At 39.7% G+C, this 23,990-nt stretch overlaps 1 protein-coding gene across 1 annotated transcript in view; it reads right to left on the bottom strand.

Moving 5' to 3' along the window:
- The window catches only part of ECPAS (Ecm29 proteasome adaptor and scaffold), a 304,008-nt gene that overhangs the window by 44,517 nt on the left and 235,501 nt on the right, over positions 1-23,990 (bottom strand). Inside the window, exon 41 of the mRNA XM_053702690.1 lies at positions 13,761-13,952. Coding sequence (XP_053558665.1) covers positions 13,761-13,952 — 192 coding nt within the window. The remainder of the gene's footprint in view (positions 1-13,760; positions 13,953-23,990) is intronic.

Here is a 23,990-nt window from a genome sequence, read left to right as displayed (position 1 = left end):
GACTGGAACCGGATGAACCGGGCCAAGGCTAACCAAGGCCAGGCCAGGAGAGCATTAAAGATTGCTCTCAGCTCCAGAATGTTTATGGGTAGAACAGACTCCGACCGAGTCAATGTTCCCTGAGCCTTTAGAGAGCCCCAGACTGCTCCCCATCCCAGAAGGTTGGCATCTGTTATCACAATCATCCAAGAGGGTCTGCAAAAGCAGGTTCACTGGGAGAGATGATCCTGAGACAACCACCAAAGTAGAGAATCCCTTGTCTCCTGCTCCAGCTGTAATCGCGGAGACAGATCCGCATAATCTCTGTTCCATTGCCTGAGCATGCTTAACTGCAGATGTCTGAGGTGGAAACGGGCATACGGGATGATGATGAACATCGCCGCTACCATCAGCCCGATTACCTCCATGCACTGAGCCACTGATGGCCGGGAAGAGGACTGAAGTGCTAAGTTCTGTCAGAGAAATCTTCATTGATAAGGAATCTATTATGGTTCCCAAGAAAATTACCCTTGTATTTGGAACTAAGGAACTCTTTTCCAAATTCATCTTCCATCTGTGAGACCGCAGAAAAGATAACATTTCCGTGTGTGATCTTGCTTGTTGGAAGGAAGGCGCCTGAACCAGAATGTCGTCCAGATAAGGTGCCACTGCAATGCCACGCAACCGGAGTACGACCAGCAGGGATCCCAGAACCTTTGAGAAAATGCTGGGAGCTGTGGCAAGACCAAATGGAAGAGCCACAAACTGGATGCAAACCTTAGAAACTTTTGATAGTCCCTGTGGATGGGAACATGCAGGTACGTGTCCTTTAAATCCACTGTTGTCATAAATTGACCCTCTTGGCACTCTGAGGAATTTGTTTAGACTCTTGAGATCTGAAATTGGTCTGAAGGTTCCCTCCTCTTTAGGAACCACAAACAGATTGGAATAGAACCCCAGACCCCGTTCCTGCATTGGAAAAAGAACTATCACTCCCAGGTCGGAGAGGTCCCGTACACAGTGTAAAAACGCCTCTCTTTTTGATCCGGTCCCGGATCGGAGGCAGGCCCTTCATGCTGTCTTTGACTCAATAGCAGGCTTCTTGGATTGTTTTCCCTTGTTCCAAGACTGATTGGGCCTCCAAGAAGGTTTGGACTGCTCCTGCTTGGAGGAGGGAGTGGAAGGATTTCCCTTGAAATTTTGAAAGGAACGAAAATTGCTCTGACGTCCCTTTTGTTTATTTCTCTTATACTGAGGGAGGAAATGTCCCTTACCTCCCGTAATATCAGAAATTATTTCCGTCAAACCAGGCCCAAACAAGGTCTTTCCCTTGTAAGGAATCGCCAAAAGTTTAGACTTAGATGACACATCTGCAGACCAAGATTTTAACCATAAAGCTCTGCGAGCCAGTATGGCAAAACCTGAAATCTTAGCTCCCAGCTTAATAACCTGAAGGGAAGCATCTGTAATAAAGGAGTTGGCCAACTTAAGGGCCTTAATCCTATCCTGGATTTCTTCGAGGGGAGTGTCTGTCTGAATGGTTTCAGACAATGCATCAAACCAGTATGCTGCCACACTAGTGACCGTAGCAATACAAACCGCGGGTTGTCATTGTAAATCCTGGTGTACATACATCATCTTGAGTAACCCCTCTTTTTATCCTTAGGAACCTTTAAGGAACAACTATCCTCTATTGGAATAGTAGTTCTCTTGGCTAGCGTGGAAACTGCCCCTTCCATCTTGGGTACCGTCTGCCAAGACTCCTTGATAGATTCTTCTATAGGAAGCATCTTTTTAAATAGATGGAGAAAAAGGGATACCTAGTCTCTCCCATTCCTTAGCAATGATCTCTGTAGCCCTATCTGGTACAGGAAAACAATTTATGTAAGAACTTACCTGATAAATTCATTTCTTTCATATTGGCAAGAGTCCATGAGCTAGTGACGTATGGGATATACAATCCTACCAGGAGGGGCAAAGTTTCCCAAACCTCAAAATGCCTATAAATACACCCATCACCACACCCACAATTCAGTTTAACGAATAGCCAAGTAGTGGGGTGATAAAGAAAGGAGTAGAAAGCATCAACAAAAGAAATTTGGAAATAATTGTGCTTTATACAAAAAATCATAACCCCCATAAAAAGGGTGGGCCTCATGGACTCTTGCCAATATGAAATAAATTAATTTATCAGGTAAGTTCTTACATAATGTGGAACTCCACACAAGAGTCACTAGAGAGGGAGGGATAAAAATAAAAACAGCCATTTTCTGCTGAAAAAATTAATCCACAACCCAAAAAAATATAAGTTTATTCTCATAAATGAAAGAAAAAAACTTAAATCAAAAGCAGAAGAATCAAACTGAAACAGCTGCATGAAGAACTTTTCTACCAAAAACTGCTTCTGAAGAAGCAAATACATCAAAACGGTAGAATTTAGTAAATGTATGCAAGGAAGACCAAGTTGCCGCTTTGCAAATCTGATCAACTGAAGCTTCATTCTTAAAGGCCCACAAAGTGGAGACTGATCTAGTAGAATGAGCTGTAATTCTCTGAGGCGGGGCCTGACCCGACTCCAAATAAGCCTGATGAATCAAAAGTTTTAACCAAGAAGCCAAGGAAATAGCAGAAGCCTTCTGACCTTTCCTAGGACCAGAAAATAAAACAAATAGACTGGAAGTCTTCCTGAAATCTTTAGTAGCTTCCACCTAATATTTCAAAGCTCTTACCACATCCAAAGAATGTAAGGATCTTTCCAAAGAATTCTTAGGATTAGGACACAAGGAAGGGACAACAATTTCTCTACTAATGTTGTTAGAATTCACAACCTTAGGTAAAAAATTGAAAAGAAGTCTGCAAAACTGCCTTATCCTGATGAAAAATCAGAAAAGGAGACTCACAAGAAAGAGCAGGTAGCTCAGAAACTCTTCTAGCAGAAGAGATAGCCATAAGGAACAACACTTTCCAAGAAAGTAGTTTAATGTCCAAAGAATGCATAGGCTCAAATGGAGGAGCCTGTAAAGCCTTCAAAACCAAATTAAGACTCCAAGGAGGAGAAATTGATTTAATGACAGGCTTAATACGAACTAAAGTCTGTACAAAACAGTGAATATCAGGAAGTATAGCAATCTTTCTGTGAAATAAAACAGAAAGAGCAGAAATTTGTCCCTTCAAGGAACTTGCAGACAAACCCTCATCCAAACCATCCTGAAGAAACTGTAAAATTCTAGGAATTCTAAAAGAATGCCAAGAGAATTTATGAGAAGAACACCATGAAATGTAAGTCTTCCAAACTCTATAATAAATCTTTCTAGAGACAGATTTACGAGCTTGTAACATAGTATTAATCCTTGAGTCAGAGAAACCTCTATGACTTAGTACTAAGCGTTCAATTTCAATACCTTCAAATTTAATGATTTGAGATCCTGATGGAAAAACGGACCTTGAGACAGTAGGTCCGGCCTTAACGGAAGTGGCCAAGGCTGGCAACTGGACATCCGAACCAGATCCGCATAACAAAACCTGTGTGGCCATGCTGGAGCCACCAGCAACACAAACGATTGTTCCATGTTAATTTTGGAGACCACTCTAGAAAGGAGAACTAGAGGCGGGAAAATGTAAGCAGGATGATAACACCAAGGAAGTGTCAGTGCATCCACTGCTTCCGTCTGAACATCCCTGGACAGGTATCTGGGAAGTTTCTTGTTGAGATGAGAGGCCATGACATCTATCTCTGGAAGACCCCACATCTGAACTATCTCAACAAGCTGAGATAATCCGCCTCCCAATTGTCTACACCTGGGAAATGCACCGCAGAGATTAGACAGGAGCTGGATTCCGCCCAAGCAAGTATCCGAGATACTTCTTTCATAGCTTGGGGACTGTGAGTCCCACCCTGATGATCGACATATGCCACTGTTGTGATATTGTCTGTCTGAAAACAAATGAACGGTTCTCTCTTTAACAGAGGCCAAAACTGAAGAGCTCTGAGAATTGCACGGAGTTCTAAAATATTTATTGGTACTCTTGCCTCTTAAGATTTTCAAACCCCTCGTGCTGTCAGAGATCCCCAAACAGCTCCCCAACCTGAAAGACTCGCATCTGTTGTGATCACAGTCCAGGTTGGCCAAACAAAAGAAGCCCCTTGAACTAAACAATGGTGATCTATCCACCACGTCAGAGAGTGTCGTACATTGGGATTTAAGGATATTAATTGTGATATCTTTGAATAATCCCTGCACCATTGGTTCAGCATACAAAGCTGTAGAGGTCTCATGTGAAAATGAGCAAAGGGGATCACGTCCGATGCTGCAGTCATGAGACCTAAAACTTCAATGCACATAGCCACTGAAGGGAATGACAGACTGAAGGTGCCGGCAGGCTGCAACCAATTTTAAACGTGTCTTGTCTGTTAGAGACAGAGTCATGGACACTGAATCTATCTGGAAGCCTAAAAAGGTGACCCTTGTCTGAGGAATCAAGAAACTTTTTGGTAAATTGATCCTCCAACCATGTTTCCGAAGAAACAACATAGTTGATTCGTGTGAGATTCTGCAGAACGTAAAGACTGAACTAGTACCAAGATATCGTCCAAATAAGGAAACACCGCAATACCCTGTTCTCTGATTACAGAGAGTAAGGGCACCCAGAACCTTTGAAAAGATTCTTGGAGCTGTTGCTAGGCCAAATGGAAGAGCAACAAATTGGTAATGCTCGTCTAGAAAAGAGAATCTCAGGAACTGATAATGTTCTGGATGAATCGGAATATGAAGGTATGCATCCTGCAAGTCTATTGTGGATTTATAATTTCCTTGCTGAACAAAAGGCAGAATAGTCCTTATAATCACCATCTTGATAGTTGGAACTCTTACATAACTATTCAAAATTTTCAGATCCAGAACTGGTCTGAATAAATTTTCCTTCTTTGGGACAATGAATAGATTTGAATAAAACCCTAAACCTTGTTCCTGAAAAGGAACTGGCATGATTACCCCTGAAGACTCCAGGTCTGAAACACACTTCAGGAAAGCCTGAGCTTTTACTGGATTTGCTGGGATACGTGAGAGAAAAAATCTTCTCACAGGAGGTCTTACTCTGAATCCTATTCAACACCCTTGAGACAATATGCTCTGAATCCATTGATTTTGGACAGAATTTATCCAAATATCCTTGAAAAACCTTAATCTGCCCCCTACCAGCTGAGCTGGAATGAGGGCCGCACCTTCATGCGGATTTAGGGGTTGACTTTTGTGGAAGGCTTCCAATTGGAAACAGATTCCTTGGGGGAAGGATTGAGTTTTTGTTCCTTATTTTGACGAAAGGAACGAAAACGGTTAGAAGCCTTAGATTTACCCTTAGGTTTTTTATCCTGAGGCAGAAAAACTCCCTTTCCCCCAGTAACAGTTGAAATAATAGAATCCAACTGAGAACCAAATAAATTATTACCTTGGAAAGAAAGAGATAGTAATCTAGATTTAGATGTCATATCAGCATTCCAAGATTTAAGCCACAAAGCTCTTCTAGCTAATATAGCTAAAGACATGGATCTAACATCAATTTTGATATAAAAAATGGCATCACAAATAAAGTGATTAGCATATTGCAGTAAGCGAATAATGCTAGATATGACAGAATACAATTCTTGTTGCGCTAAATTCTTCAACCAGAAAGTTGATGCAGCCGCTACATCAGCCAAAGAAATTGCAGGTCTGAGAAGATGACCTGAATATAAATAGGCTTTCCTTAGATAAGATTCAAGCTTACTATCTTCCATAGGAACAGTGGTACGTTTAGCAAGAGTAGAAATAGCCCCATCAACTTAGGGGATTTTTTCCCAAAACTCTATAGAATTTGCTGGTAAAGGATACAATTTTTTAAACCTTGAAGAAGGAATAAAAGAAGTACCTGGCTTGTTCCATTCCTTAGAAATCATATCAAAAATAGCCTCAGGAATAGGGAAAAAAAACCCTGGAGAAACCACAGGGGGGTTAAAAACAGCATTTAAACGTTTATTAGACTTAACATCAAGAGGACTGGTTACCTCAATATTCAAAGTAATTAAAGAACGCATATACTCTATTTTAAATAAATAAGTAGATTTGTCAGTGTCAATGTCTGAGGAAGGATCTTCTGTATCAGATAGATCCTCATCAGAGGAGGATAAATTATTATGTTGTTGGTCATTTGAAATTTCATCAACTGAATGAGAAGTTTTATAAGACCTTTTACGTTTATTAGAATGTGGAAATGCAGACAAAGCCTTCTGGATAGAATCAGAAACAAATTCTTTAAAATTCATAGGTATATCATGTACATTAGAAGTTGAAGGAACTGCAACTGGCAATGTACTATTACTGATGGACACACTATCTGCATGTAAAAGTTTATCATGACAACTATTACAAATCACATTCGGCGAAATAATTTCCACAATCTTACAACAAATGCACTTAGCTTTGGTAGAACCGATGTCAGGCAGCAATGTTCCAGCAGAAACTTCTGAGGCAGGATAAGATTGAGACATCTTTTGCAAAATGTAAAAGAAAAAACAACATATAAAGCAAAATTATCAATTTCCTTATATGACAGTTTCAGGAATGGGAAAAAATGCAAATAGCATAGCCCTCTTATAGAGAAAAAGGCAAGAGGCAAACATCAATGGGGTATTAAAATATTGAAAACGTTTGGCGCCAAGTATGACGCACAACGTAACTAAAAACTTTTTTGGCCGGAAATGACACACTTGCGTCACTAATGACACAACCGTGTGTAAGGCTTCGGCGTCAACTATGACGCCGGAAATGACGAAGTTGCGTCATAGACGTATTGTTCGCGCCAAAAAAATTCTCGTGCCAAGAATGATGCAATAAAGTCTAGCATTTGGCGCACCCGCGGGCCTAATACCGCCCGCAATTTGCAAGAAAGAAGTCAATTGAAAAAAAGACTAAACCCCAGGTAAGAAAAAAATTTCTTACAAAATGTTTATTTTCCCCAAATATGAAACTGACAGTCTGCAGAAGGAAATACATGAAACTGACTCATGGCAAATATAAGTACAATACATATATTTAGAACTTTATATAAATGCATAAAGTGCCAAACCATAGCTGAGGTGTCTTAAGTAATAAAAAACATACTTACCAAAAGACACCCATCCACATATAGCAGATAGCCAAACCAGTACTGAAACAGTTATCAGTAGAGGTAATGGTAAATTGAGAGTATATAGTCGATCTGAAAAGGGAGGTAGGAGATGAATCTCTACAACCGATAACAGAGAACCTATGAAATAGACCCCCATTTTGAGGTTGGGGAAACTTTGCCCCTCCTGGTAGGATTGTATATCCCATACGTCACTAGCTCATGGACTCTTGCCAATTACATGAAAGAAATACCTCCACCGTGTAAGGCACGTCAAAATACTTGTTTAGCTTACTAGACTTCTTAGGATTAACTACGACGGTAGTGTCGGAGTCGTCCAGGGTAGCAAATAACAAACGGAGGTGTTCTAGCTTAAACCTTAAGGATACACCTTCCTCCTGCTGATACTGAATTACACTGAATCTGAGATTTCACCCTCAGATGCTACCGAATTATCCTCCTCCTCAGGCTTCTGGGAAGGGGCATTTGAAATAGCAACAACTGTGTCAGTAACCTCACTTACTGATTGTTTACTTTTCCTCTTGCGCTTTCCCTGCAGCATGAGAAAAGCAGACAATGCATCAGAAACTGCAGAGGACATGAGAGAAGCGATGTCTTGCAAAGTAACTCCGGATGGAGTAATGGAGGAAGCGCAGGGCACTGGCTGTATGGACACTAAGTTTTGGGACACTTGAGCAGAAAGCTGCGGCATATTTTGAACATTGTCAGAAGACTCTTGAACAGCATCCACCCTAGACAATGTTGGTTCAGAAAAAAGTCTATCCATATAATGTAAAGTTCTCTCAATACATGAGGAACAGAAAGGGATTGGTGGTTCAACATTAGCATCAAAACATAAAGAACATGTAACATCTTGCAGGGCCTCTTGGTCCATCTTTAGTCACCACAAAAAACTGAATAAATAGATAGAAATTTATATTTTATTAAAAAAATACCTCACAAAAAAACGTTACTGATCCTTTAAATCTTTTAAAATAAACTGCTTTATTTTTCAGCAAGAAAATAAAATAACATAAGTAGCAATTAAATACTCCGGACACCTTTACACCTCAGCCTAACTTTGCTGAGGTGCTTACCTGCCTAACTGTCAGATGAAGTCCGTAATACGGCCAACTGAGACACAACACAGGAACTATGAAGGGGAAGTGCGCAACAAATTTTGGCGCTTCCGATAGCCCCGCCCATCGTGGGCGTTACAAGAAGAAAAAAAAAAAGAAAAAATCTTCCCTTGAGTCTTTTAAAAGCATAATAATGCCGTTTTATACTCAAGCTAAAAACACCACCTCTGAGCCTGCTCCTCGTCCCCAGTGCCTGCTATTACTGCCCATAATAAATACTCTCCAAATAATAAGAGAATTCCTTTATTATGTCCCAAATTGTATTAAAGTGCCATCTTTTATTCTGAATGATGATCCCAGAAAATAAAAAGTCAGCACTTACCTTTGTAAATCTGCCCGGCAGCTCACTAGGTTTGAGAGGCATGATTCCTCACATGGACCTGTGGAAGAAAATGCAAAGACTGAATAAACTTACTCAGGCTTTAGAAAATAGGGCAGCATTAGTATATGGGAGGCGCAGTGACGATTATAACCCACAAGTTCCCATTGCTCTAAAGCCACCACTAATCAACTGAAGAGACTGATATGGACTACGGCTACACCCTAGAACAAAGCAGCACAATCTTGCACCACTTAAAAAATTATAAAATCTTGCTTGAAGAATCTTTTTCAACACCTAACTTTACCACTTCTTTGCTCAAACATAGGCAAAGAGAATGACTGGTGTTGGAGGGAAGGGAGGTGATATTTAACAGCTTTGCTGTGGTGCTCTTTGCCGCCTCCTGCTGGGCAGGAGTGATATTCCCAATAGTAATTATATGATCCGTGGACTCATTGTGTCATTAGAAAGAAAGTTAATCTGAAGTGTAATTGGATATAAAATAGAAAACACAAAGTATAAATGCAGCAGAACTGTCATGACATGCAGTGCTATATTGCACTGGGCTTGTTTCTGCTTCAAGTACAGAAATGCAGGGAACACCCTTTGGAAAGGTAAAGCAAAATCTGCCTTTTGAAAATGTCACTAGGGATCTAGAAGTGCTGGAGGATCACTTTATATAATCTTGTCTGAGCAGAGAGGTTTAACCCCTTAATGACCGCAGCACTTTTCCATTTTCTGTCCATTTGGGACCAAGGCTATTTTTACATTGTTGCGGTGTTTGTGTTTAGCTGTAATTTTCCTCTTACTCATTTACTGTAACCACATATATTATATACCGTTTTTCTCGCCATTAAATTGACTTTCAAAAGATACCATAATTTTCATCATATCTTATAATTTACTATAAAAAACATTATAAAATATGAGGAAAAAATGGAAAAAAACACATTTTTTCTAACTTTGACCCCCAAAATCTGTTACACATCTACAACCACCAAAAAACACCCATGCTAAATAGTTTCTAAATTTTGTCCTGAGTTTAGAAATACCCAATGTTTACATGTTCTTTGCTTTTTTTGCAAGTTATAGGGCCATAAATACAAGTAGCACTTTGCTATTTCCAAACCACTTTATTTCAAAATTAGCGCTAGTTACATTGGAACACTAATATCTTTCAGGAATCTCTGAATATCCATTGACATGTATATATTTTTTTTTAGAAGACATCCCAAAGTATTGATCTAGGCCCATTTTGGTATATTTCATGCCACCATTTCACCGCCAAATGCGATCAAATAAAAAAAATTGTTCACTTTTTCACAAATATTTTCACAAACTTTAGGTTTCTCACTGAAATTATTTACAAACAACTTATGCAATTATAGCATAAATGGTTGTAAATGCTTCTCTGGGATCCCCTTTGTTCAGAAATTGCAGACATATATGGCTTTGGCTTTGCTTTTTGGTAATTAGAAGGCTGCTAAATGCCCCTGCGCAAAATACGTGTATTATGCCCAGCAGTGAAGGGGTTAATTAGGGAGCATGTAGGGAGCTTCTAGGGTTAATTTTAGCTTTAGTGTAGTGTAGTAGACAACCCCAAGTATTGATCTAGGCCCATTTTGGTATATTTCATGCCACCATTTCACCGCCAAATGCGATCAAATTAAAAAAAAACGTTAATTTTTTCACAATTTTAGGTTTCTCACTGAAATTATTTACAAACAGCTTGTGCAATTATGGCACAAATGGTTGTAAATGCTTCTCTGGGATGCCCTTTGTTCAGAAATAGCAGACATGTATGACTTTGGCGTTGCTTTTTGGTAATTAGAAAGTCGCTAAATGCTGCTGCGCATCACACGTGTATTATGGCTAGCAGTGAAGGGGTTAATTAGGTAGTGTGTAGGGAGCTTGCAGGGTTAATTTTAGCTTTAGTGTAGAGTTCAGCCTCCCACCTGACACATCCCACCCCCTGATCCCTCCCAAACAGCTCCCTTCCCTCCCCCACCCCACTATTGTCCCCGCCATCTTAAGTACTGGCAGAAAGTCTGCCAGTACTAAAATAAAAGTTTTTGTTTTTTTTTTTAAAGAAAAAAAAAAAAAAAAAAAAAAGCATATTTACATATGCTGTGTTTAGGATCCCCCCTTAGCCCCCAACCTCCCTGATCCCCCCCAAAACAGCTCTCTAAGCCTCCCCCTCTGCCTTATTGGGGGCCATCTTGGGTACTGGCAGCTGTCTGCCAGTACCCAGTTTGCACAATTAAATGTTTATTTTTTTAATTTTTTTTTTAATTTTTTCTGTAGTGTAGCTTCCCCCCCCCCCGGACCAACCCCCACCACCTAAATAACGCCTAAGGGTTTTTTTTTTTTTAAATTATTGGTCCCACTTTTATTTTGGGACACATTTTTTTCTGTAGTGCAGCGGTCCCCACCCGGTGCCTGCGCGCGCCCCCTCGTGCACGTGCGCGCGCCCGGACTTCCACGCCCACGATCCCGCCCCCCTCCACATGACCAGGGCCATCGATGGCCGCCACCCACCTCGGCTCCCACCCACCAACGATACCGGCCATCGATGTCCGGTGCAGAGAGGGCCACAGAGTGGCTCTCTCTGCATCGGATGGCCATCTAAGGTTATTGCAGGATGCCTCCATATCGAGGCATCACTGCAATAACCGGAAAGCAGCTGGAAGCGAGCAGGATCGCTTCCAGCTGCTTTCCACACCGAGGACGTGCAGGGTACGTCCTCAGGCGTTAACTGCCTTTTTTCTGAGGACGTACCCTGCACGTCCTCGGTCATTAAGGGGTTAAATCATTAGGCCCTAATTGAGAAGGTTATTTGTTTCTGCAATAGCTGCATTTTTACTGTTATATAATGTAAATCAATTCAATCACATTCTGTTTGAATCTGAACACATTAAAAAGGTCTTTCCATCAACATCCTGGATATTGTGAACTCATGTGCAAACAGGCCTTCCTTATTCCAAACAATGAACAGATCAGAATCATTTCTTTATCTGAAGGTGAATGAGAATGGCAACTACACAATATAGAAGATCCTAAAATGATTTGCCCTTAAAGAAACATGAAACCCAAAAAAACTTTTCTTCCATGATTTAGATAGAGCATGCAATTTTAAAACAACTTTTCAATCTCTCAATTATGTAATTAGTTTTGTTCTCTTGTTATCCTTTGTTGAAAAGCATACCTAGATAAGCTCAGGAGCAGCAATTAACTACTAGGAGCTAGCTGCTGAATGCTGACTGCACATATATATATCTTGTCATTGGCTCACCCAATGTGTTCAGCTAGCTCCCAGTAGTGCATTGCTGCTCTTTCAACATTCATTAAAATGCCTCAGCCGGTTCCCAAAAGGAAGGGCTGGATAGGAACAGCAGTAATAACATGCATCATTTGTCTCTGCTTGTGCACTCTATGGAAAGTCTGGGCTTGGAATTCCAAAATAGCTTTTAAAATGTTTGGATAGATCCTACATAACCAAGACAAGCGGATATCCCCTTAGGACTATATGTTTCCCTGCATAAATATCCTAGTAGTTTGCAACCATAAAGCTCTTTAAGCCTCAACAGCAAAACCTATAGCTTTTACACTTATACAGACTACACCTGTAAGCAAATCACAGAAAAAAAGTAGCAACACAGTTACCGAATAAATTAGTAAATTCTTTACAGTATCTAACCAAAGGCTGCCAACATAGGCCGCAGAAGTATCAGCAATAGCTTGACAGAAAATATGTTTTCAAATGAGACTTGGGGCCTGTATTTTAAAAGGTCTCTCGGATTGAGAGATTCTAAGAAATCTCAAGAGTACTTTAAAGCCACTAGTGGGATTCTCTAAAGGCAGTGTATCTCATAAAGGTGTGTTTCCTAAGATAAAATAAAATGTAGTTTTAAAATGGCATGAAACAAATAAATTATTGAAATAAAAAGACAGTAAACTGTATAGTTAAATCACATTAAAAATCGTAACACAATTGTTCAACTTTGTGTGTTTCCTAAAATGAAATTTTTGCAGAATTTTAATAAAACTACACTGTGGATTCAAAAAAACACTGACATTTGTACGCAGTACGAAATTTGAATGTATTGTCAAAGTAAAATGATTTTCCCCGCCTGTGCTAGTATGCAGAACAGTGGCATTCAATGGGTGTAGCAGAAAGGTATCTGCCAGATTTATTCTCTAAACATTTTCCCTCCTGCAGATCTTGGTCTTTTTTTTGTTTGTTTCTCTAAAACTGAAAGGTGGTGAGAAACAGGGTAATCTGATTAGTATTAGCAGCAGTATTTCATTTGTAGTGTCCCCCCTTTGCTCCCTGCTAACTTCGCTCTCCCCAGTAGTAGTTTCCTTTCCAGCAAACACCATTACTTTCTAAGGGAGGCATCTCACAGCAAACCACACCCCTAAAAGTGTTAAACTATCAAAACAGTACATAAAATACCAACAACAAAAAAGTGTTAAAAATATTCACAAATGGAACACACAACTAATCCTCAAATCTTTACAAGAAATATGGATTCTGATCTGTAGCGGTGGTAGCTGGGCTGAGGGACAATCCACATTTTGGTTAGAGCAAATTAAGATGAACATTCCTCATGTCTCCTTGTCTGATCTCCTAAAGTTGTGCTAAACAGGATAGACAGAAATATGAACTGTGTAATTGTTCTCAAGAATTTATATTTCCTTGATGAACCTCTCCAGGGAATGCTTTTCTACAACAGGAATGAGATGACGACCAACAGCCTGCAGGACACACTAACAGAGCAGGGGATGGCTGGACCCATCTAGTAATAAGCAAGAGGTACTGAGGGGGGGTGACCACCTTTAGCTGTGCATAACAATCTCTTCTGCCTAAGCACAGCTGGAGACAGCACAACCTTTGTGAAAGAAGGCAATATACCTAACCTGTACCTGAGTGTGATGTCACAACTAGAGTAGGAGTGTAAATCTGTTAAGAATTAAAATGCATTTTCAGATTAGTATATCTATCTGCTTTCCCCATGACCATACCCCTATAAGAGATAACTGTTTAACATTTCAACAACCCATGGACCAATCTGCCACCTGAAATGAGTTAAATACCATGTATGAATGTGTCTAACTGGAGGACACTGTCTTCATTCTCAGATGTGTTGTTTGAAAGAGAACACAAGGGTGTGGTAAAGTACCTGGCACATTTTCCTGCCATACTTCTTTCCAAAGGTTCGAATCCTCCTTTTCTGCTTTCTCTTCATCATTAACCTCATGCATAGCAAGAAAGGCCAGTGGCAGTACCAGTTCAGCGTGGTTCTTCAATACATCTGGACTGTAGCGACTGATGGCATGAACAGTTAATGTGCAACCATTCCTGTATGCCGACTCTGCACCGATAAAAAAAACACAAAAAAAAAAAAAAGGTAATGCTGGTTTTAGAAACATGAATGGAAGAAACATAGTAATTTGTTACGGCTCAGTGTTATCACTTTAAATATGCTTTGGTACGCCAATTCAAAAAATATGTGTTTTCTATTCTAATAGTTTTGTGTCAACATACACTGGTAGAGAACATAATTTATGTAAGAACTTAGCTGATAAATTAATTTCTTTCATATTGGCAAAAGTCCATGAGCTAGTGACGTATGGTATATACAATCCTACCAGGAGGGGCAAAGTTTCCCAAACCTCAAAATGCCTATAAATACACCCCTCACAACACCCACAATTCAGTTTAACGAAAAGCCAAGTAGTGGGGTGATAAAGAAAGGAGTAAAAAGCATCAACAAAGGAATTTGGAAATAATTGTGCTTTATACAAAAAATCATAACCACCAAAAAAAGGGTGGGTCTCATGGACTCTTGCCAACATGAAAGAAATGAATTTATCAGGTAAGTTCTTACATAAATTATGTTTTCTTTCATGTAATTGGCAAGAGTCCTTGAGCTAGTGACGTATGGGATAGTAATATCCAAGATGTGGAACGCCACAGAAGAGTCACTAGAGAGGAAGGGATAAAATAATAACAGCCATTTTCCACTGAAAAAAATAAATCTACAACCCAAAATATAAGTTTATTCTCATAATGAAAAGAAAAAACTCAAACATAAGCAGAGGAATCAAACTGAAACAGCTGCCTAAAAAACTTTTCTACCAAAAACTGCTTCCGAAAAAGTAAATACATCAAAACGGTAGAATTTAGTAAATGTATGCAAAGAAGACCAAGTTGCTGCTTTGCAAATCTGATCAACTGAAGCTTCATTCTTAAAACCCCACTAAGTGGAGACTGATCTAGAAGAATGAGCTGTAATTCTCTGAGGCGGGGCCTGACCCGACTCCGAATAAGCCTGATGAATCAAAAGCTTTAACCAAGATGCCAAGGAAATGGCAGAAGCCTTCTGACCTTTCCTAGAACCAGAAAAGATAACAAATAGACTGGAAGTCTTCCTGAAATCTTTAGTAGCTTCAGCATATTTCAAAGCTCTTATCCTATCCAAAGAATGTAAGGATCTCTCCAAAGAATTCTTAGGATTAGGACACAAAGAAGGGACATTTCTCTATTAATGTTGTTAGAATTCACAACCTTAGGTAGAAATTTAAATGAAGTCTGCAAAACTGCCTTATTCTGATGGAAAAATCAGAAAAAGATTCACAAGAAAGAGCAGATAATTTAGAAACTCTTCTAGCAGAAGAGATGGCCAAAAGGAACAACACTTTCCAAGAAAGTAGTTTAATGTCCAAAGAATGCATAGGCTCAAACGGAGGAGCCTGTAAAGCCTTCAAAACCAAATTAAGACTCCAAGGAGGAGAGATCGATTTAATGACAGGCTTGATACGGACCAAAGCCTGTACAAAACCGTGAATATCAGGAAGCTTAGCAATCTTTCTGTGAAATAAAACAGAAAGAGCAGAGATCTGTCCCTTCAAGGAACTTGCAGACAAATCCTTATCTAAACCATCCTGAAGAAACTGTAAAATTCTAGGAATTTTAAAAGAATGCCAGGAGAATTTATGAGAACACCATGAAATATAAGTCTTCAAAACTCGATAATAAATCTTCCTAGAAACAGATTTACGAGGCTGTAACATAGTATTAATCACAAAGTCAGAGAAACCTCTATGACTAAGCACTAGGTGTTCAATTTCCATACTCTCAAATTTAATGATTTGAGATCCTGATGGAAAAAAACGGACCTTGAGACAGAAGGTCTGGGCTTAATGGAAGTGGCCAAGGTTGGCAACTGGACATCCGAACAAGATCCGCATACCAAAACCTGTGAGGCAAGGCTAGAGCTACCAGCAACACAAACTATTGTTCCATGATGATTTTGGAGATCACTCTTGGAAAAAGAACTAAAGGCGGGGAAATATAAGCAGGTTGGTAACACCAAGGAACCGTTAACGCATCCACCGCTTCCGTCTGAGGATCCCTGGACAGGTACCTGGGTAGTTTCTTGTTTAGATGGGAAGCTATCAGATATAATTCTGGAAGACCCCACATCTGAACAATCTTAGAAAACACATCTGGATGGAGCGACCACTCCCCCGGATGTAAAGTCTGACGGCTGAAATAATCCGCTTCCCCATTGTCTAAACCTGGGTTATGAACCGCAGAAATTAGAAAGGAGCTAAATTCTGCCCAAGCAAGTATCCAAAATACTTCTTTCATAGCTTGGGGACTGTGAGTCCCACCCTGATGATTGACATATGCCACAGTTGTGATATTGTCTGTCTGAAAACAAATGAACGGTTCTCTCTTCAACAGAGGCCAATCCTGAAGAGCCCTGAAAATAGCACGGAGTTCTAAAATATTGATTGGTAACCTCGCCTCTTGAGATTTCCAAACCCCAGACAGCTCCCCAACCTGAAAGACTTGCATCTGTTATGATCCCAGTCCAGGATGGACGAACAAAAGAGGCCCCTTGAACTATACGATGGTGATCTAACCACCAAGTCGGAGAGAGTCGAACATTGGGATTTAAGGATATTAATTGTGATATCTTTGTATAATCCCTGCACCATTGGTTCAACATACAAAGCTGGAGAGATCTCATATGAAAACGAGCAAAGGGGATCGCGTCCGATGCTGCAGTCATGAGACCTAAAACTTCCATGCACATAGCTACTGAAGGGAATGCTTGAGACTGAAGGTTCCGACAAGCTGAAACCAATTTTAATCGTCTCTTGACTGTTAGAGTCATGGACACTGAATCTATCTGGAAACCTAAAAAGGTGACCCTTGTCTGAGGAGTCTGAGGAATCAAAGAACGTTTTGGTAAATTGATCCTCCAACCATGTTTTCGAAGAAACACTAGTTGATTTGTGTGAGATTCTGCAGAATTTAAAGACTGAGCTAGTACCAAGATATCGTCCAAATAAGGAAACACCGCAATACCCCGTTCTCTGATTACAGAGTAGGGCACCGAGAACCTTTGAAAAGATTCTTGGAGCTGACGCTAGGCCAAATAGAAGATCGACAAATTGGTAATGCTTGTCTAGAAAAGAGAATCTCAGAAACTGATAGTGGTCTGGATGAATCGGAATATGAAGATATGCATCCTGTAAGTCTATTGTGGACATATAATGCCCTTGCTGAACAAAAGGCAGAATAGTCCTTATAGTCACCATTTTGAAAGTTGGTACTCTTACATATCGATTCAAAATTTTCAGATCCAGAACTGGCCTGAATGAATTTTCTTTCTTTGGGACAGTGAATAGATTTGAATAAAACCCAAGACCCTGTTCCTGAAACGGAACTGGTATGATTACCCCTGAAAGCTCCAGGTCTGAAACACACTTCAGAAAAGTTTGAGCCTTTACTTGATTTGCTGGGATGCGTGAGAGAAAAAATCTTCTCACAGGAGGTCTTACTCTGAATCCTATTCGGTAGCCTTGAGAAACAATACTCTGAATCCATTGATTTTGGACAGAATCTGCCCAAATGTTTTGGAAGAATCTTAATCTGCCCCCTACCAGCTGAGCTGGAATGAGGGCCGCACCTTCATGCAGACTTGGAGGCTGGCTTTGGTTTCTTAAACGGTTTGGATTTACTCCAACTTGAAGGTTTCCAATTGGAACCTGATTCTTTGGGGGACAAATTAGGTTTCTGTTTCTTATTTTGTCGAAAGAAACGAAACGGTTAGAAGATTTAGATTTACCCTTAGGTCTTTTATCCTGAGGCAAAAAAAATCCCTTCCCCCTGTGACAGTTGAAATAATCGAATCCAACTGAGAACCAAATAACTTATTACCTTGAAAAGAAAGAGATAGTAATCTAGACTTAGATACCATGTCAGCATTCCAATATTTGAGTCACAAAGCTCTTCTAGCTAAAATAGCTAAAGACCTAGATTTAACATCAATTTTGATGATATAAAAAATGGCATTACAGATAAAATGATTAGCATGTTGAAGCAAGCTAACAATGCTAGACAAATCAGGATCCATTTCCTGTTGCGCTAAACTTTCCAACCAAAAAGTTGATGCAGCTGCAACATCTGCCATAGAAATGGCAGGCCTGAGAAGATAGCCAGAATATAAATAAGCTTTCCTTAGATAAGATTCAAGTTTCCTATCTAAAGGGTCTTTAAAAGTACTATCTTCCATAGGAATAGTAGTACGTTTAGCAAGAGTAGAAATAGCCCCATCAAATTTGGGGATCTTTTCCCAAAACGCCAATCTAAGTGCTGGCAAAGGATACAATTTTTTAAACCTTGAAGAAGAAATAAACGTAGTACCAGGCCTATTCCATTCCTTAGAAATCATATCAGAAATAGCATTAGGAACTGGAAAAACCTCTGGAATAACCACAGGAGGTTTATAAACAGAATTTAAACGTTTACTAGTTTTAATATCAAGAGGACTAGTTTCCTCAATATCCAATGTAATCAACACCTCTTTTAACAAGGAACGAATATACTCCATTTTAAATAAATAAGTAGATTTGTCAGTGTCACTATCTGAGGAAGGATCTTCTGAATCAGATAGATCCTCATCAGAAGAGGATAATTCAGTATGTTGTCGGTCATTTGAAATTTCATCAACTTTATGAGAAGTTTTAAAAGACCTTTTACATTTATTAGAAAGCAGGATGGCAGACAAAGCCTTCTGAATCGCATCAGCAATAAAATATTTCATATTCACAGGTATATCATGTACATTAGATGTTGAAGGAACAACAGGCATTGTAATATTACTGATGGACACATTCTCTGCATGTAAAAGCTTATAATGACAACTATTACATACCATAGCTGGAGATATAATCTCCACAAATTTACAACAGATGCACTTAGCTTTGGTAGAACTATTATCAGGCAACAGGGTTCCAACAGTGGTTTCTGTTACAGGATCAGATTGAGACATCTTGCAAATGTAAGAGAAAAAAACATATAAAGCAAAATTATCAATTTCCCTATATGGCAGTTTCAGGAATGGGAAAAAAAATGCAAACAGCATAGCCCTCTGATATAGAAAAAGGCAAGAGGCATATAGAAATGGGGTTTAAAATAATAAAATTATTTGGAGGCAAGTATGACGCACAACGCAAACTGAAATTTTTTTGGCGCTAACAACATCCGGAAATGACACACTCGCATCATTGTAGACGCAACCTTGTGCAAGGAACTCAGCGTCAACTAAGATGCCGGAAATGACGAATTTGCGTCATCGGACGTAACTTCGCTCAAAAAAAAAAATGACGCAATTAACTTTAGCATTTTGCGCCCTCGCAAGCCTAATTTTGCCCGCGAAATTTAATGAAAAAGCAGTCAATTGAAAAAAAAATATACCCCAGGTAAGAAAAATATTTTCCTAAATTTGTTTTTTCCCCAAACATGAAACTGATAGTCTGCAAAAGGAAATATACATAAACCTGACTCATAGCAAATATAAGTACAATACACATATTTAGAACTTTATATTAATGCATTAAGTGCCAAACCATTGCTGAGAGTGTCTTAAGTAATGAAAACATACTCCCGAAAGACACCCATCCACATATAGCAGATAGCCAAACCAGTACTGAAACAGTTAACAGTAGAGGTAATGGAATATGAGAGTATATTGTCGATCTGAATAAGGGAGGTAGGAGATGAATCTCTACGACCGATAACAGAGAACCTATGAAATAGATCTCCCGCGAGGAAAACCCATTGCATTCAATATGTGATACTCCCTTCACATCCCTCTGACATTCACTGTACTCAGAGAAATCGGGCTTCAAAATGCTGAGAAGCTCAACGTAGAAATCTTAGCACAAACTTACTTCACCACCTCCATAGGAGACAAAGTTTGTAAAACTGAATTGTGGGTGTGGTGAGGGCTGTATTTATAGGCATTTTGAGGTTTTGGAAACTTTTCCCCTCCTGGTAGGATTGTATAGCCCATACGTCACTAGCTCTTGGACTCTTGCCAATTACATGAAAGAAATTGACATGATTTTGCACACTATCCTATTACTGACACTCACACACTATCCCAACACTGACACACTATCCCAACACTGACACACTATCCCAACACCGATACACTTACACACTATCCCAACACCACACTGACACAGTCACGCACACAGACACTATCCCAACACTGACACACTCACACACTATCCCAACACCCACTCACGCACACATGCACACACACCCACTCACACACACTATTCCAACACTGACACACTTGCACACTATCCCAACACTGACACACTTGCACACTATCCCAACACTGACAAACTTGCACACTATCCCAACACTGACAAACTTGCACACTATCCCAACACTGACAAACTTGCACACTATCCCAACACTGAAACACTTGCACACTATCCCAACACTGACACACTTGCACACTATAAATAAAAAGAGAGAAGCGCTCAACCTGGGAACGAACGAACAATAGCATAATAACTTGTTCTATGGCTAGTTGCCACCCAAGAAGCAGCCTCTTTTTGCTCAACATGGGCCTTTCACAGAGAACTTTCCTGAAGCATATCAGTCTGATCCTGACTTCACAGTACAGTCCAGCCCCGAAATACCAGGCAATCTCTCTCTGAACGAGAGAAACGGCAAAACCCCAGACGTATGTTTCAGCCTATTGTGGGCCTCGTCAGTGAGGTGCAGCCATATCCCTCTAGGCACACTGAGCAACGGGTCCACGTCTGGATTCCCGCATCACACTTAGGAAGACTTCCCTAAGTGTCATAATTTGCATAAATAAAAAGAGAAGCGCTCAACCTGGGAACGAACAATAGCATAATAGCTTGTTCTATGGCTAGTTACCACCCAAGAAGCAGCCTCTTTTTGCTCAACATGTGCCTTTCACAGAGAAGAACTTTTCTGAAGCATATCAGTCTGATCCTGACTTCAGGCTGCTTCTTGGGTGGTAACTAGCCATAGAACAAGCTATTATGCTATTGTTCGTTCCCAGGTTGAGCGCTTCTCTATTTTATTTTACACTTACACACTATCCCAACACTGACACACTTACACACTATCCCAACACTCACACACTATCCCAACACCACACTGACACACTTGCTCACAACCACAAAAATACTTTTAAAAGAAATGACAGGAAGGAAGCAGACAAGCTCAGAGAAAATAATGATTTTCTTTCTATGTTACAAAAAGGTTGGAGTTTTAGGGTGGCATCACAATAAAATGAATTACTTTAACACCCTATAGTAGCAAAATATGTCCATACTTCAGGTATCTATTTTAGACAACCTAATAATTTCTCATCCCAAGGTACCACTGAAGGTACTTAGACCACTGGTAATTTGTAACTCCATATATTTTTTAGCTAACTTAAAGGGACATGAAACCCAAAATGTTTCTTTCATGACTCAGATAGAAAATACAATTTTCCAATTAACGTCTATTATCTAATTTGCTTTATTCTCTTGGTATCCTTTTGTGAAGAAGCAATGCACTACTGAGAGCTAGCTGAATGCAATGGGTGAACCATTATCATGAGGCATATATATGCAGCCATCAATCAGCAGTTCCTGAGCCTACCTAGGTATCCTTTTCAACAAAGGATAGCAAGAAAACAAACCAAATTAGATAATAGAAGTAAATTTGAAGTAAAGTTGTTTAAAATCACATGCTCTATCTGAATCATGAAAGAAATGAATTAGGTTTCATATCCCTTTAAGCTAAAAGCTTTAGCAAGCTTTAGTGAACCACTGCAAAAGTTATCAATGTAATAAGTCAAAGATAAAGAGCCAAAGTAAGATGTTTTCATTATTTGCTAAATCTTCAACTAGGAACAAGATGTTAAAGGGACACTAAAGTCAAAATAAAACTTTCATGATTCAGATGGAGCGTGCAGTTTTAAAAACACTTTCCAATTTACTTCCTTATCAGAATATGATTAATACTTTATGAGGCACCAGCTCCTATGGATCATTGCCAAGAAGGAACAGTATATCGGTAATTTTGCGTATTGTGATTGGCTGATGGATGTCACATGACACAGGGGGGGAGGAAAATGCAAGTAATTCGGATATTTGCCACAAAAAAATCTACTACTCACTTGAAAATCAAAGGAAGTGCTATTGCATTGTCTTTCTATTATGTATTTGTCGATTGTGCAATACTACTGTATATAACTTTAAATAAAGACAGAACATAAAGATATGACTCAAAATTTAGTTTCTGATTGAATAAAACATTAAAAGCAGATTGGTCATGATCTGGATTTATGATTAACTTACATATGGGAGTTTCTAAACCAGTATTTATGGCTTGTAACTGGAGAGAACATTAAACATCTTTGGGTACTTGCTGCAGAAAAGGGTATAAAGGCACATACAAAAGAACTGCAGGGCTATATTATGGCTCCCACATCTTTTCCCCTAATAGATTAAACAAATTTAAACAACTAAATTTATGTTTACCTGATAAATTTATTTATTTCAAGTCATGGAGAGTCCACAACCTCATTCCAATTACTAGTGGGATTTTCAACTCCAGGAGGAGGCAAAGAGCACTCCAGCAAAGCTGTTAAGTGTAACTTCCCTTACCCATAATTCCCAGTCATTCATCCGAAGGAAAATGGAAAAAGAAGAAACACAAGGGTGTAAAGGTGCCTGAGGTTTACTCAAATAAACTGCTGAAGTAGAATTAAAAAAAAGAGGGCGAGGTTGTGAACTCTCCATGTCCGGAAAGAAAGAAATTTATCAGGTAAGCATACATTTTGTTTTCTTTCCTATGGCATGGAGAGTCCACATCATCAATCCAATTACTAGTGGGAACCAATACCCAAGCTAGAGGACACAGAATGAACAGGGAGGGAGAACAAGGCAGGAGGACCTAAACAGAAGGCACCACTTAAATAACCTTTCTCCCAAAATAGGCCTCAGCCTGTAGAATTTTGAAAAAGTATGCAGAGAGGACCATTTTGCCGCCTTACAAATCTGTTCCACAGAAGTTTTATTTTTGAAAGCCCAAGAAGAGGAGATAGCTCTAGTGGAATGAGTCGTAATTCTCTCAGGAGGCTGCTGTCCAGCAGTCTCATAAGAAAAATAAATCATACTTCTCAACCAGAGGGAAAGAGTAGTAGAAGTGGCCTTCTGACCCTTACGCTTTCCAGAGAAAACAACAAACAGGGCAGAAGATTGCCGACAATCTTTAGTAGCTTGTAGGTAAAATTTTAGAGCATGCACAACATCCAAGTTATGCAAAAGACGTCTCTTTTGAGAAGGATTAGACAAAAAGAACAACAATTTCCTGATTAATGTTTCGATCCGACACCACCTGAGGAAGAAAACCCAATTTAGTACGAAGAACCGCCTTATCTGCATGAAAAATAAAGTACAGGGGATTACACTGCAGAGCTGAAAGATCAGAAACTCTGCAAGCAGAAGAAATAGCAAGGAAAAAAAAAACCTTCCAAGATAACAGTTTTATATCAACAACATGCATCGGCTCAAACGGAGCCTGCTGCAAAACTATGTCCACTGCTACGGATCTGGGACATCGCGTATCCAAGCCTGACGAAAAAGAGAAAGCCTGCCCCCCACCTGATCCAAAATCGGATCGGGGGCAGATCCTTCATGCTGATTTAGAGTAAGCAGAAGGCTTCTTGTTTTGCTTTCCCTTATTCCAAGGCTGGATGGATTTCCAAGTGGACCTGGATTGGTCTGGCTTGGAAGAAGAGGAGGAGGACTTCTGTCCTTTAAAGCTGCGAAAGGAACGAAAAAGGAAAAAACTGAATTTATGCTTACCTGATAAATTTCTTTCTTTTGCGATGTACAGAGTCCACGGATTCATCCTAACTTGTGGGATATTGTCCTTCCTGACAGGAAGTAGCAAATAGAGCACCACAGCAGAGCTGTCTATATAGCCCCCCCCTTAACTCCACCCCCCAGTCATTCGGCCAAAGGCCAAGGAAGAAAAGGAGAAACTATAAGGTGCAGAGGTGACT

Source organism: Bombina bombina, chromosome 2 (genome assembly GCF_027579735.1).
Source record: "Bombina bombina isolate aBomBom1 chromosome 2, aBomBom1.pri, whole genome shotgun sequence".
Lineage (NCBI taxonomy): Eukaryota > Metazoa > Chordata > Amphibia > Anura > Bombinatoridae > Bombina > Bombina bombina.
Note: the sequence above shows the minus strand (reverse complement) of the source record. Positions and strands in the feature narration are given on the sequence as shown.